The sequence below is a fragment of the Pinus tabuliformis genome, chromosome X (genome assembly GCF_031772625.1).
Source record: "Pinus tabuliformis cultivar Carrire ecotype Pingquan chromosome X, CPIR1, whole genome shotgun sequence".
In the NCBI taxonomy this organism is placed as follows: domain Eukaryota; kingdom Viridiplantae; phylum Streptophyta; class Pinopsida; order Pinales; family Pinaceae; genus Pinus; species Pinus tabuliformis.
In genome coordinates this window covers 571,002,460-571,019,062 of record NC_142308.1, presented here as the reverse complement: position 1 = coordinate 571,019,062, position 16,603 = coordinate 571,002,460, and the positions used below count along the sequence as shown (strand labels likewise).

Below are 16,603 nucleotides of genomic sequence, written 5' to 3'. Positions count from 1 at the left end.
CAAGGAGAAAATTCCTGCTACTTCTTTTACTCATAGGAGACCAGACAAGTCTGGACACTCTTTGTCACATGATAAATATTAAAGACCTTTTACTTGAAATTTTCTAGAACAAGAAGTGGTTCTTCATCGCCACGGTCCTCAAGCAAGGACCACCCAGTCCACAACTATTGGCAACAAGCACCATCTGCTTTAACTGCCAAACTAGTAACACCCAATGCCATCTGAGAATGGGTGAAAGCAGAATCTGTGACCTATGAATAGCTACTTTTCATGAATTTGTAATTAAACCATAAAAACATTTCTCATTACTTTAGTGATATAACTTCAAGCCCTTTTTGAATCTATTTTTATATAATAAACATATTAAAAGACTTTCCATCACTTCAAAAAAAAATAGTGGCACATACATAGATGTCCTAATTTACACGTGAAACGGGAAATATAAAACAGTTTTGCATGCATGACTAACAAAAATTCCATTGACGTATAACTTACCTTAAATAAATTGAACAATGTTTGGTTTCTGGTTAGAGCACTGCACCTCTTTAAACTTCTCTTTATTATCAGAAATACCTGCAAAGTCCATGCAGAAAATATAGAAAAGTGAATATACAAATGCCAGTCTCTCATGGAGCAAAGGCATATTTCTAATGGGAGATGCATGATTAATATGGTGACCTAATTCTGCTTGTGTGAAGCTATGCATGACAGTAATTTAACTAACATTTAAGCTTTCCATTCCTCACAGAGTCACACAAAACATTGTTATTTTCATAACTTTGACATGCACCTTTTTCCAAAAACCTATTTCACAGGAAAAAATGCTGTCATGAGTCATGATCATTTTCTAATGAATAAAAGGAGACTGGACAAACTAAATAGAATATACTCTTGCTGTTTCAGACTAGTAAGATGCAAATTGGACAATTTTATTGAGTATTGTTCAGATAACTAGATAAATTATAACATAACTGATTGAAAGAGCCTACTCTGTGACACAACTCGATTGCACAATAGTGAACACTATTGTCATCAAGAATATAATGAAGAGGCTGAACAAGAAACTTTGCTGTGCATCTCATACATCTTTCATTATTCAACCCTGGTAGCCTATTATATTCAATGAATCATAACTCGTCCAGCTACCTGTTTGCCAAATATGATCTAAAGGTCTATCACTATAAGAATGTAGTAACAAATTTGATATAATATGCCACCTATGAATCCACGTTGACTGTGAATGAGAGGGTGCAGCCAACTATTTTGTGCCTTCAAATATATTTATCCTAGAAAAGTCTTAAATATCAAATGCAAAAATTATATTAGCATTTATCCATACATTAAAACTACACTGATTATGCAACAGTCCTCATGGAAATGCAGAAATAAGTTAATATTCCATAAGCAATTTCTATTTCATGCAATAATTATGTGTACAGAACATTGTAGCAAATATTTCTGATTTTTCCCACTTTTTCCAAATTTTTCAGGTGTGAATTTTTGTAGCTTGGGAGGTACTACAAGCCTTGAGGATCGAGGGTTTGGAGGGAATTCCACAAGTGGCCTTGTGGGATTGAAACCCAAGCTTGGGGTTTTGCACCCATTGATGTTTGGGCCAAAACCGTGACTAGATTTCGACATGTGATGGATGAGGATGATAGTAGATGACAAGACGAATCCAACGCATCAAGAATCATCCAATTCCAAGTTGTCATTGGAGAGATCTTAATTTTTGAAGTTGTGGAGTGGGATTGTGTCACAAAGTTTAGGTCAGCCTAGTGTTTTTGGTCACCTTATGACAGTTGGCAAGCCACCTCAAAAGAATTCGTTGGAGCCACTTGATGCCTATAAATAAAGATCAAGTGTGATGTAGTAGAACATATCTAAAGTGCATCAAACATCAAAGATATCTCTGTGATTTGGACAGCGAGTCCATGACAAGGAGAAGTGGCAAGGAGCACAAGTTTTGGGTCTGTTTAGGGTGCGTATTTCTGAGGAGCAGGGCCACAGGTCTGAGGCATCCATCAAGGTGATTTGAGGACGTGTTTTGACCAGTTTTGGAGCAGACTCAAGTGCAGATCCTAGCCACTGATCCAAGGTAAGTTAGAGAGTGTTTTTCTGTGCATTAAGGTGTGGGGAACCTCTGCTACAGGTGGCTGCAGGACTGCTGTAGCAACAACATGTGTCTTGAGATGGTTTGAGGGCCATGAGGCCTTAAGGAGAGGGCAGACTCTAGGCCGCAGCCACTAAGAGCAGCAGCACAGGTAAACAGAGGCAGGGACGGCTTCATCAAGTGGTATTTCCTTGTGTTAAAGGGCAGCAACCTTTACTATAGCAGACCGCATGTTGTGAGGGTTCTTAAGGAGGAGCCTTGGGCCCAAACAATGTGTGGAAAGGCCTAGTAAAGGGCAGTAAAGGAGCAGCTGTTTGGATAAGAAATACAGTGGTATTTGGAGCTGTGGTTTAGGGCTGTTGTGTGCCCTAACCAATCTTGTGAATGCACAGAAATTGAGGTCAAGGAGGCAGCAACAGTGAGTTGTAGATGTCACCCTGTTGATGGTTGGATCCCAGAGGACAGACTGTCCTAGTGTGGGCAGATTTGAGGAGCCTGTTAGCATCCATGTGGAACGGTCTCCTAGATGATTGGATGCTCTAACTAGGAGCAGATGCTACAGCAGCAATGGTCACTCGTAGTCTGTTGGAGGGCAGCGTGAGAGTGGACCAAGTGGGAATGTGGATTCGGCATTTATGGTCTGCTGGAGGACAGCGTGATAGTGCCCAAGTTGGAGCCCGGTGTGCACCATCTTCATGGACCTAGGTGGTTTCTAGAGTGGCAGAAGTTGAGCTCAAGGTTTGATCAGCCAAAGGAGCAGTTGAGCAGCCCTAGACTTGTGTGTGGAGAAGGACTTCTACAGTAGATGATGGGCAGTCCTCCTAGCCCATGTTCATTGTGGGAGATGGACATCTTACAGTGATAGGTGGCAGCCCTCCGTGCCCTATGTTGGTCTTCATTGGAGCAGCGCAGGAAGACCATAGTGGGCAGAAGTCTTTGAGTACCTGAGAAGCAGCAGTGGGTAGTTGTGAGTTGTTCACAAACAAAGTTGTGGACAACTCGACAAGAGTCTCGATGTGTTATGCCCTTGATGGACTAAAGCACAACTAGTGAGTAGATCAATAGTTGAGGTTCAGTGGCCAGATGGACTTGGTGTTGATTTTGGGTAGCATCGGATATGCTCTAGCTCTGAAATTTTGTGGAGGGGCTAGAATACATAAGATCTCCAAGACCCAGAAATCGTTTGGAGAAATTCCACCCGGATTGTGAGATATTAAAATAATTAATATTTTTAATGGGGTTCTTAAGTCTAAACTTAGGAAAATAAAAATATTAATGGGTATTAATAAAAATATGGGTGAGAAAGTTCTAAGAGATGAGGATCAAGTCTGTTTTAATCTTAGTCGTTGATTAGAGACTTAATCTCGACCATTGATTCATCAACAGAAAAGAATAAGAGGAGGCTTGAGGGTCAGTTTGAGATACACCAAGTTGATCAAATCAGTTCAATTTTTCGGGGCGTCGTTTACTGAGAAAATCGAACCAGTGATCTGAGTTGCAGTGAGAGGGGCAGAAGCAGGATTTGGATCGGAAAGGAGTTCTGAGCCAAACAGTACGTGGAAGAGAGGCAGCAATAGCATCAGAGAGGCAGCGCAGAGGCCTACGCAGCCCAGGAGGGGCTCACGCAGTGCTGACGCAGGCCAGGAGGGTCTCTTGCAGTGGCAGTGCAGATTATTCGTCAGAAGTCCAAGATTTTGCCGGAGAAGCGAGGTTCTGGGCTGGGAGGGTTGAACAGCAGTCTTCCTCCAGCAAATCGCTCCAGCAGAAGGGATGACACAGTCTCCTAGAGGCAAGACGCTGGCCAAGTAGTGATTTCTTTGGGATTTCGCAGTGTTTGCCAAGAATCAGATCACTCATTGGATCAGTTATGACTTGGGGAGCAAGGTAAACCCTCGAATGTATTTTGAAGTGTAAAATTTCTGGAGAGACATAAATATATATGGAAATATTTTATTAAAAAGATGAATTACAGATGATGATTGATTACAATGGGGTTCCTGGCTTATATACCACCATGGACACCCTTTCGGAAAGGGCATGATCTTATGATCGTGCCCTTTCGTAAGATCGTGCCCTTTCGTCTAACTAAACCTAAAATTAACTAGTTTTTTACATAACATTGCCTTCCTCTCGAAAGAATGCTTTGTCCTCAAAGCACATGTAACGACGGATGTTGTTGACAAAATGCTTCATTCTCCAAAGAAGCGTTTTCTTCCGGTAAGTTCTTCCACTTGATCAGATACTCCAAGATGATCAAAGTCACAGACTTTAAAAGATCTTGGATTAATCTCTCAATTTCCGCTTTTTGGAGATGTGGATATCGGTATGGCTTGATGTTGACGGGGTTTGACCCTGCTTTGACTTCTATTCTATGCTCAATTTCCCTATTAGACGACATCTTCATAGGTAGGTCTTGAAATACTTTTTCATGCTTCCGAATCAGATCTTGTATCTCTAGTGAATCTTCTCTGGTCATATTTGCAGATAACATCTCTAACTGGTGACATTGTACTACATAAGCGGGTGCTCCTTTTCAACTTAGTTTCATCATCTGAGATGATGATACAACTTGATTTTCTGGTGCTTGGAATCCATGTAATTTGTACTTCTGACCTTCCCATTTGAATTTTATTAATTGTACTTGATGGTTGGCAACATAAGTACCTAAAGTTCGTAGCCATTAGATACCTAAGACTACATCTACTCCTCCTAAAGGTACCGTGAAGAATGGAGACTCTAGATTAAAGTCTTGAATCTGCAAATTGACCTTATGTCATTTCCCTACCTTTTCAATCTTCTTACCATTAGCTACCATCACTTTCATGTTTGGTAAGGGAAATGAAAAGATATTGAGTCTCTTTGCCACGGTTGCATCTAAAAAATTGTGTGCTTCCAAAGTCGACGAGAACCACTACGTTGTTCTTCTTTATGTGTCCTTTTAACTTTAAAGTCTGAGGTTGTGATATACCTGTCATAGCTGATAATGACACTGTGGAATACTTCCATCATCTAGTTCTGGTGAGAATTCTGGGGCGTCTTCTGTGTCTTCTATGTCATAATCTTCACTGTTTGAATCATTGGTTGCTTCACAATTATATAGGTTCTTTGGTTCTTTTCCTTTAGCACATCTATGTTTGGGGTCCCACTTCTCACCACAGCGTTTACATTTACCCTCTTTTATCCTTTGCATTTCCACATTAGATTTTTCATCTTCACGACGATGTGGTGGAACATATCTTGTATTATTTGAGTCCACATACTGGGGTATCCTTCGTCTTGCATAAGCTTTTTCCGCTTTTGACCAAAATATTGGTTCGGATTTCTTTTCAGTTGTTTTTGCTTTTCGTCTTGCTACTTCTATAGATGTAATGTCATGCATCTCAAGTTCTGCTTGTAAATGGGTTTTGAGTCCCGAGATGTATGACTGAATTAGACGAGATTCTGATAACCCAGGTACTCGTGTTACTAAGGTCTCCCATTATTGAGTGTATTCGTCCACACTTCCTTTTTGTCGTAGTTTGATGAGTTTTGAAAAGAACTCTTCTTCCTTTACACCTTGGAATCTTTTGAAGGATGCATCTTTAAATTTCCTCCAGCTAATGACATGTGTTGTCTTTTTCCACCACATATACCAGTTATATGCTTCTCCCTCCATTTTCATGGATGCATGTCTGAGCTTTTCGTCATCGTCAGTGATGTCATATATCTCAAAGTATTCTTCTGCTTTATTTATCCATGCAACATTGTTTTTTTCGTTTCCATCGAATTTAGGCATCTCAACCTTTTCCCTTTTCTGGTATGTGGCTAATGGTTGAGCAAAAAAAGGGTGTTGTTAGTAAGGGTATCCCAAAGTTGCTTGTTTGTAAAGGCCGTGTTACTTGCTTCTTGGTGGGGTGTCACTGATTTTCTTGGGGATTCAACCTTTTCATGAGAATCTGTTGACTTTGTTGAATCTGATGAGAGGTGTTCTTGATTCTCTTCACTTTCTTTTAATAGCTCTTCGGGTGTACAATTCGACCTTTTACACAGAAGTCTCAGCATTGTTAAGGCATCTCTGATGTTTACTTCTGTTTGGACATGTTGACTTTCCATCTTTATCTCTATTCGATTTGTCGTACCTTGAAGATTTTTGATTTTGTCCGCTTGCTCCCCAAGCTTGATCTCGAATTCATTTAGTCTTTTATTGACCTCATCGTGGTTGCTATTTATCTTATGCTCTGCATCCAACAATTTCTTTTGGAAATCCGCCATTGTCATTGTCGACATTGAGCGGGTTTGCGGGGGCGTGTATTTATTTGCTAGCTAAAATATTTTTCCTCCTTTTTTTTTAAATTATCTAAAATATATTTTATACATATAACTTTTAATTAATTAAAATTAATTAAATTAACTTATATATATAACTTTTAATTAATTAAATTATATATATATATATATATAACTTTTTAATTAATTAAATTAACTTTATATATATATATATATATATAAAACTTATAACTAAATTAATTAAATTAACGTTATATATATATATATAAAACTTATAACTAAATTAAAGTTATATATTATAAAATTTATAATATATATTATATATAACTTATATATATTTATATTATATAATATATATATATATATATATAAATTAACCGTTATATACTATTTGCGAATATAAATATATATTATATATTTCATGTTATTTATATAAATAAATGTTATATATATAATGGTTAATTTATATCCGCTAAGTGTTAATTTGGTAGCACTTTTAATAAGTTTTCCAAAGTCAACACTAACATCCAAATTAATGAACAAAGTTCTCGTGGGTGGTTACCGTCACGTCTGCTGGTGGGGGGCTCATCTCCCGTTGACTGTTCCAAAAAAAAAACCCTTAAGCGAATATCATCGGAGTGCTGGGGCTGGACGGAGGCAAAAGGGACGCAGTGTGCAAGCTGACCGGGATTTTATACGCAGAGCATTATATGGACGCGGTGTGCCACAGGAATTGGCGTTCAGCAAATGGGGCAGCGGCAAATCTGACGACGTTCAACGAAGGGTTGATGCAGTGGTAGCGAACTGATGCGGAAGGTTTTATTGTATGCACAGAGAAATTATGGCGGAAGGTGCACGGATAGGTCGTGAGCTAACGATAAAGCACTGTGTTGTAGAGTGGTTGGTTGTAGACAGGGAGGTGGAGTCAGCGAATGGAAAGGGGTGTGCGTATGGGAATCGCAATTGGCAACGGATGAATATAGCCTGAGGAGCGAACCGCTATGATACCAATGAAGTGTAAAATTTCTGGAGAGACAGAAATATATATGGAAATATTTTATTAAAAAGATGAATTACAGATAATGATTGATTACAATGGGGTTCCTAGCTTATATACCGCCATAGACACCCTTTCGGAAAGGGCATGATCTTATGATCATGCCCTTTCGTCTAACTAAACCTAAAATTAAATAATAACCTAAAATTAACTAGTTTTTTACATAACATATTTCTTGTTGATGTGATTTCTTTGTAAGGTTAGCCAGTGTGAGAGGCAACCTGTTGTACTCAGATTTTGCTTACTTAATAATACAAACCCTTTATCTGTTGCACCAGTTTTCCCGCATTGGGTTTTTCCGGGGATGTGTTGTCCAAAAATAACAGTGTCCCTTGTGTGTTTGTCTCATCTATTTTTTCAATTTATGATCTGTATGTCAGTGTAGTCTACAGTAGTGTTTTTCATCACTGTTTATAAATTAAATAGCTTGTTGAATGAAATAACAAGTAGGAGATGTTAAACTAGTAACTGCAGCAAGATTTCTGTTTGTAAAGATTCAGAAATTTTCACATGGTATCAGAGGATTGCATATCATAGGACACTGAAGCCATCAGCTGGGAGATCCAACAAATCTACTGCAGAGAGGCAGTTGTCCCGAGTGACAATGTTGTTTCAAAGCCAGAGAAGCAGCTGAAGGAGTGACGCAGTGCCAGAGGAGTGACGCAGAAGCTCACGCAGTGCCTGCGTCAGCTTTCTGAGCCAAGAGGAGGAGACGCAGTAGCCGAGAGGAGCTCACACAGTGACTGCATCAGCTCTTTGAGCCAGCGCAAAGCTTGAGGGGCTCAAATCAGTCAGTTTCCGGGGCAATAGGGGCAATGCAGATTTGATCTGTGGTGCTGGTGGGATGTTGTTGTTGTAGAACAGCGTCTGTGGAGACGAAACCAAGGTAGAGGGAGCGACTGCCTTAATGAATTTCTTGCCAAAGAAATCTTGGTCCAGGTTGCTGAGCAGCACCAAAGGAGGATTGGAGAAGGGGTGATTCGACATTATTTAGCACGAGGATTTTCATGAAGGAAATCAAGACTCAAAGGGAACCTGTTATGAATATAATTCATAACAATTGACATAAATAAAATTAATGTAAATATTAAATAATTAAATATTATTTAGGTTAAATAATCATTAAATTAAGTGAAAAGGCATGTCTAAAAGACATGCCCATTCATGAAAGGTCACCTGCTGAGGTATAAAAGCAAGGGCCTCATTGTAATCTTATATCATCTTATACATTTTATATATAATAATAAAATATTATTACAAATACCTGTGTGTATTTTATATTAAAGTTTTCAAGCTATCAGTTATTGTGCTTCAGCATAGTTTTTATGCTACAGTGGTATAAGAGCCATGGCACACGATATAATTATGCGGGTCTTTGAACGTAGTTCTCCACACAATGTGCCATTACATTCACATCTTGATTACGTTGAACAGCTTAGTATTCAAGAAGCATTTCAGCGTTTAGAAAATTCATGTGCAGAAGTTAAAGTATGTATAAAGGAAATCAATAATAAAGAAGATGATAGTGAAAGTGAAGGAACAGAACAAGGTGAAGCAGGAGAAGAAGATGTTGACCAGAATAGTGATAATCAAAATGAAGATGTAATAAATGATATATTTGATGAAGATAAAGATGATAATCATTTGCAGAATTGTTTTCTCCTTCCAAATGTTGATCAGCCTTCTATTGTGGATAAGCTTCTCATTCAGAAGGCTAAAGAGGAGAAACTCCTCCTGGTCACTATTGGTTTGCCTAAAGAAGTAATAGATGAAGATTTAATGGGGGAATTAGAAAGTCATTACCTAAGTGATGGGGTCAGCAGAGCTGCTCAGTTATGGAATGAGCAGCGCAAATTAATAGTAAAGGAAGCCTTGTCTCAGTACATTTTACCTAATATGGAGAAGGAAGCACGAATGGTTCTAACGGCAAGGACCAAAAGTTGGTTGGTTCAGGATTATGGCATGAAGCTCTGGAAGAAAGCATCAGTTGCTCCCTATAAGCGCCAAAAGCAAGATGAGGACCATACTGATGAAGATTTAGAAACACGTGTGATGGGCTGCTGCCCGGGCTCTGTTAAAGAGCCTACAACATTTGTGATGCTAGATTCTTCGGGTGAAGTAGTGGATACTTTTTTTATATCTAATTTCACCATTCGTTCAAAGAACCCTGCTCAGATAAAGAGAAAGGAAATTGATCAACAACGGCTCTTGAAATTTATGACGGATCATCGGCCTCATGTACTTGCTATGGGAGCTTCCAACATTTATTGTAGACACTTGAAGGAATGCATCTTTGAGACGATATTTAAGATGTTGGAGGAGCGTCCACGTGAATTACCTGATGGCCTAGAAAATTTAACTGTGGTTTATGGCGATATGGTTCTGCCTAGCCTTTATGAGCAGTCCCGCATTTCCCAAGACCAGTTACCGACACAAAAAGGTCTTGTCCGACGTGCCACTGCTCTTGGCGGGTATCTTCAGAATCCATTGGCTATGGTTGCAACGTTATGTGGTCCTGGCAGAAAGATATTATCATTAAAGCTTCATTCGTTAGAACATTTCCTTAATCCAGATGAAAGATACGAAGCTATTGAACAGGTGATGGTTACAATAACCAATCAAGTTGGTGTTGATATAAACCTGGCTGCTTGCCATGAGTGGATGTTTTCCCCGCTGAAATTTGTATCAGGATTTGGACCAAGAAAAGCTAAAATAGACAAAACGATTCTGTCTATAAATGGTCGGCCTGATCCCGGACCTACAAGGCCAGCACACAAATTTGATAATTTTTACAAGAAGACTGGTCCAGACATGGCTTACGAGGCTACAGTCGTCGTGGTCTTAGTCGCAGCAACAGCGGATTGGATTATGAAAGGAAGAATAGATCAAGAAGTCATTTCTCGTGACGGGCAAAGCAGTCACACAACACAAGAAGTGCTAATAATTTATCTAGCAGTTCTTAGGCACCTTCTAAAAGAGCATCCATTCGGAGTTCGGATTATCAAGACTAGTGATAATCCATACAAGAGATTCTTTACATTACTATCATCAGTACGTCGAAATAACAATAAAAACTCGCCACTAATACGCCACGACTGTTATATTCAATTGACATAAATAAAATTAATGTAAATATTAAATAATTAAATATTATTTAGGTTAAATAATCATTAAATTAAGTTAGAAGGCATGTCTAAAAGACATGCCCATTCACGAAAGGTCACCTGCTGAGGTACAAAAGCAGGGGCCTCATTGTAATCTTATATCATCTTATACATTTTATATATAATAATAAAATATTATTACAAATACCTGTGTGTTTTATATTAAAGTTTTCAAGCTATCAGTTTTTGTGCTTCAGCATAGTTTTTATGCTACAGAGTCTAGAAGGAACTTGTTCTTTAGAGGATTTCTAGCGCCAAAGAAATCCAAATCCGAGTCTTGTTGGGGTAGCAGCAAGAGAGGGAGAAGAGAACTTGTTCATACTTGTTTGAGCAAAGATGGCAGTTAATGGACTGATGGATCGGGACAGATTGGATGGAGCATCCAAATTTGTCATTTGGAAGGCCAGGATCCGGGCAGTCTTGGACAAGAATCGCATCAAGGATTATGCCTTGAAAGTAGTTGTTGTTCCGGTCGATGTTGATCCTCTCAAGAAATACGAGGAGGCTCAAGCAAAGGGAAAATGCATGATCTTGGACGCCGTTAAGGATCATGTGGTTCCACATATTGTTGAAAAGGAAACAGCAAGGGAGATGTGGGAGGCCTTGACCACTTTGTATGAGAGAACTTTCGTTCAACGGAAGATGTTGCTTGAGAACTAGCTAAGACAGTATCAGATGCAGAAGGGAGAAGAAATCGATCCGTTCCTTCAAAGGTTGCAAGGGATTCGAGACCAGCTAACTTCCGTGGGGTCTACACCAGATCCTGAGTTCATGGTCAGGACTGCCCTGAATGCAGTCACTAAAGACTAGGAGACCTTTGTCCAGAGCATCTTGGGCAGAGCTTCTCTCCCTAGTTGGGAGGAGATGTGGGCATCTCTTCGACAGGAAGAGATCAGGCAGTTAACCATAGCAGGAAGCAATAGCAAAGGAGGAAGAGCAGGATGCAACTCTCGCATCAGTGGGACAGCAAGGGAAGCAGAAGAGGAAAAAGAAGGACATAACCAAAGTCAGATGCTTCAAATGTGGGGAACTGGGACATTTCGCCACTCAGTGCCCTCAAAAGAAGGGCAAGGAAGAGAAGTTTGACTCAAAGGTTGCCCCAGCGAAAGCTGACAAGGAGGACGATGATGACCCTGAACTCTTTGGGAGGATATTTATATTATCTCACTTTTACAGATGATTATTCTCACAAGACCTAGATATACTTCTTGAAAAAGAAGGATGAGGTGTTCTCCTGGTTCCGTCACTTCAAAGCCTTGATCGAGAATCAAACCGAGAAGAGGATCAAGATCTTAAGGACTGATAATGGGACCGAGTGTGAATCCAATGAGTTCCATCACTTTTGCAAGGAAGTTGGCATTAAGAGGGAGACCACAACACCATACACTCCTGAGCAGAATGGTGTGGCTTGTTAGCACTTGAGATTTCACCCTAGGCTGAGGAAGGTAAACCTTCAAGGCCACATCAAACCATTTCACCTCGTAGCTAGCCCTACGGGGTATGAGAAGGCTCTCTCCGGTCTATCTCGGCAAATTTTCAATGAGGTAAGATGACTAATCAAAGTTAACACTGATATTAGGCTAGTAAACAGATAAGGAGGGTTGATTTAAAGTTTTTGGTGTTTTTGGTGGCAATTGGAGGGAGTGCAATTCAGGGTGCGGGGATTGAGCTCAGTTTTTGCAGGTGGGTCTTTGGGGCAAGGTAGGAGTTTGTGCTGATGCCTTTAGCTGAGATGGATGATCAAAGAAGAAAAAAGAGAAGCTAAAGAGGGCAAACAATGACTTTGAATCCTCTCTAGACAGTGGAAAACATAAACATTAAACAAATTTGAAAGCTGAGCATGGCAAGCATGAATTCAAACTTTATCACTTCATTTGTTTAATAAGATGCAGTAAAGAAAGAGATGGAACACATAAACACACTTACAATTACAATAAGAGAACACACCATCAACACAAGAGTCCACAAGAATCCCAATGATGTCTGCAAAACCCTGGTCTTCCCTTTACTCAAATTGCAGAGATACAAGTAAAATATACAATAGGAGCTTCTCCCTCAAGAGTCCAACCATGAAAATGAGCAAGAGAAGGCATAATATAGATGATCTAACTCCTTTCCCCACCTCTAGGGGTCGAGCTCAGCTTCCTAGGAGCTGTTTCAACTAATTCCAAACTAAGCACTAGATAATAGGCAGTCAAAACAACTTGCCTCTAAAACTTAGGAAACCTATCCATGCATTAAATATTTACCATTTACATTCAAGAAACTTCTAGAAGTGATCAAGGAGAGTAAAAGTATCTTAGAGCCATGAAAGTTACATAAAAATCCATGATTTACATGCCCAAAACATTAAACCAAGTGAAAACAGTGTTTTTCTGGCCGAACTGGTCAAAATAGGCAAAATTCCTTGACATGCAGCGCACATGTGCCTGACGGGTAGCGCACATTGAGAAGCCTGTTTGAGGGCCTTCCTGGTGTCCAAATCAGGTGCAAGCTAGCTCATTGGAAAGGTCTGCGAGTTTTCTTTCCAACCCCACCGGAATTTTTGAATTTGGAGTTCATTTGACCCCTCAAAACTCAATTCTCCCAAGACAGCTTTCTGCAACTCAAAATAGGGGCAGAAAGTCAAAATTTGCGTGTGTTTTGACCATTTGGAGGCCCAAATCTCCATAAAAACTGAAGTCCATCCATAGGTAGGTGTAACTTTGCATGACAATTCCAAAAATGCTGAGTTTTTCCCGTTCTGAGTTGCCCCCATGTAGTGTAGCGCACGGGGCGCTACCCGTTAAAAGGCCAAAACCTGTCAATTTCCCAAAAATGCCAAAAATGCCTCAAAACTTTCAAAATTTCTTGTGCTAGCTGCTAGGAAGAGGCTAATGAGTATCATGGTGAGTGAGACAAGCCTCGGCCAAGATACGGAGTGGGTTGGCCTTCTTCTTCTTCCCAAGAACTTCGGTCAACCTTCTTTGGAATATTTTCATCTTCGCCTTGCAAACATGCATCCTTGCCCAATAATGATTTTTCATGTTTCTCAGCAGCTTCTTCTCTTGGTTGGCCTTAGCCAACAGCCTCTCCAAGTGTGCATTGACCCGGATGAGCATGGATTCTCTCTCAGCAGGCAATAGATCACCGGGTCTTCTTCGGTTCAGGACTCTATCAGTACGAATCCTCCATAACTCATCAAGTACTTTCTCCTCCTCTAACTGTTTGTTCCGCTGCTCCAGGTAGGTGATGGTCCATTGGGCACCCTCAAGTCTCCTCTGTAAAACATCATTTTCAGCCCTAAGATGCTGAATGATCTCCTTCGCCTCTTGGCTAGGAGAACTGGCCTCGAGATCAATCACTGGATCCTCATGAATCATGGGCTCTTTGCCCCTCTGCAGTTCCTGTGCTGATGAAGAAAGCGAGGCCCCTTCCACCTGATGTGGAGATAACACTCGCTGATCTGAAGATGAAGGCGAGACCCCTTCCACCTGCTGTGGAGAAAGTACTCGCCGAGCTGCTGCAAACAAGGCCCTTGGGCCTTTCTGATAGGTGACCCGAGGTGAGGAAGCTACATGTCTCGGAACAGTGATCTCTGGCTGGTGAGATGGACCTCCCTCCTCATAAATGACCTCTGGCTCAGGCTGTGGCTGTGGTGGCGCTGTGAAGAATTCATGAGAGATGAACTCTTCCCATGGAATGCCCTGCTGGCTCAGCTGATGGGAAACAATGAGCTGGATGAGACCAAAGTGATATAAACTCGTAAACTGCTGGGCTGGGGTCTTCCTCTGTAATATAGGCACCATCCTCTGAATATTCTGGAAGAAGAAAACTGGGATGTTCATCATCCTCACTCGGGTGAAGTGCATCAACAGACGGATGTGATAAGAGTACACCAGTGAAAACCTGCCCTCACATGTAAAGTAACGCATGATGAGTCTCAAGATCGGAGCATACTCCCTCTGGAGAAATCTGAAAGGAAAAACCCCCGACAAGTGTCTCATGAAGGCTGGCATGACATATGGCTCAAAATGAACATAATCCAACACTTTGCGCTTGGGCCACACCTCACCCACATTTGGTATCCCAGTAGCCTCTGAAATCATTTCCGGAGACAACACAAAGTTCACACCTGCCAGAGTGACCTGCCCATCATGAAGGTGCAAAACAAATAATCGGGCCAACTCCCTGTGGTGCTGGATCTGAGCAAGCCTCTCGCAAAACTGAAAACATGACATATACCGAAAGCAACTCACTGCCAAAGGACAGGCCTGCAATTCTGCCAATGAGGTGGGTTCCTCTCTCTTAGGACGACCACCTTTGCCCCCCCTACGAGGCCTCCGCTGTACCTCAACCTCTGTAGAAGAAGACTGGTCATCACCTTGCTCATAGGTCTCGGTGGTTGACATGGTGCTTTTGAGCAAAGTGGAGAAAATAGACAAAGTAAACTGCTGCCCTTGCCTGCAAAAATGCTGAGTTGTATGCTGTTTTCAAGGGGAAAAAATCATGAAGGAAATGTTAGGGGAGGGGAATTTTTTTTAACAAGGAAAGGGAAACATATGAAAACAAGGAATTTTCAAGGGACAATTCACAAACTGTCAAACATATAATCTCATCTTAATCAGCGGGAAATCATTTGCAAAGAAATGTTTTTTATTAGGGTAACATGGATAATAATAACCAAGGGAAATGACATGTATGCTCAACAGGGGAATGGGACAGCATAGATAACTCGCTCATTTGATTTCTGACTTTCAATGTACATCATAAGGCACACTCTGTTTTTTCAAAGGGGTTCATGTACATTTGAGGCTAGGGGAAAAGGGCTTCATTGACATTTTGTCAAAAGGGAAAAGGGGTTTTATTGACAAGGATATTAGGGGATAAAAGGGAAAACATGGTTTTTGCTTTTTAGGACCACAGCAACATTAGTTTTGATCAAATATACATAGCAATATTTCCTTTGCTTTTGTTTATATACACAGCCACATTTTCTTTATTTTTTGTTTTGGCATTTTATCATCATATTGCTTTCTTTCTTTTTTTTTTACATAATCATTTTGTTTTTCTTTCATAGCATTTTGTTCTTTTTGCTGTGTGTGTTTTTACATCACAATGGAGGGTATTTAGGGTTTTGGGAATGTGTTTAGGGAGGGGTAGGGTTTGACACTTGGAAGGAGGAAAATTTCATATTCTTTGCAAATAAGATAAGATAGAGACATATGATGACAATTGTGAAATCAATGGGGAAACATGGAGGGAGCATAAATGGGAAATTAAAACCTTGAAAAGAAAACACCAAACCCTAGCATTATGCCTACATTGACAAGCAATCACCAAAATCTATTTTCTTTGCATTCTTAGTGATAAAACATATAAATGAAAGCTCATCATTCACCATTCATCAATTCATCAAGTGTATAGACCCTACCTCGGTCGATTTTGCAACTTAGAGGGCGATTAGACAAAATTTGGGGCAGTTTTGGTGTTAACAGCTTGACGAGTAGCGCAGGGCACTCAACGGGTAGCGCACAGCCTGACACGTAGCGCCCGTTACAAATTACCACTGCTGGGAGGCGCCTGACGGGTAGCGCACAGCCCAACACGTAGCGCACAACCTCTGACGGGTAGCGCACCTGAAATTGGTTCAATTTCTCTGCACTTTGCCTCCTTTCGCCTCTTCGCCCTCTCACTTCTTCTTGCAAGCTCTTTGGATGCACAATGAGGGTATTGAGAGGGAATTTGACTCTTTATAAGCTCAATTTAAAAAAAATTTACTTACCAAACCCACTTTCTAATGTTTTGCCTTGACACTTTCTTTTAACACTGTTTTGAGTTTTCCTTTGTTCTGAATTTGATCTTTTGGGTGTTTTAGCTCCGTTCTTTTTGCAGGTAGACCATCTGATGGATTCTAGGGAGGAGACCAGGGTTATTGCCGGCATTTTGAAGAATTTTTTAAATTTCCTTATTGCTTTACAAAATTGACATGACCTTGGCTTTAAAAACAGGGTTTTTAAATCC

At 40.4% G+C, this 16,603-nt stretch overlaps 1 protein-coding gene across 1 annotated transcript in view; it reads right to left on the bottom strand.

The window, feature by feature from the left end:
• HIT1 (Membrane trafficking VPS53 family protein) overlaps positions 1-16,603 on the bottom strand; it is a 361,304-nt gene that overhangs the window by 172,056 nt on the left and 172,645 nt on the right. The window contains exon 15 of the mRNA XM_089448976.1: positions 496-573. Coding sequence (XP_089305102.1) covers positions 496-573 — 78 coding nt within the window. The remainder of the gene's footprint in view (positions 1-495; positions 574-16,603) is intronic.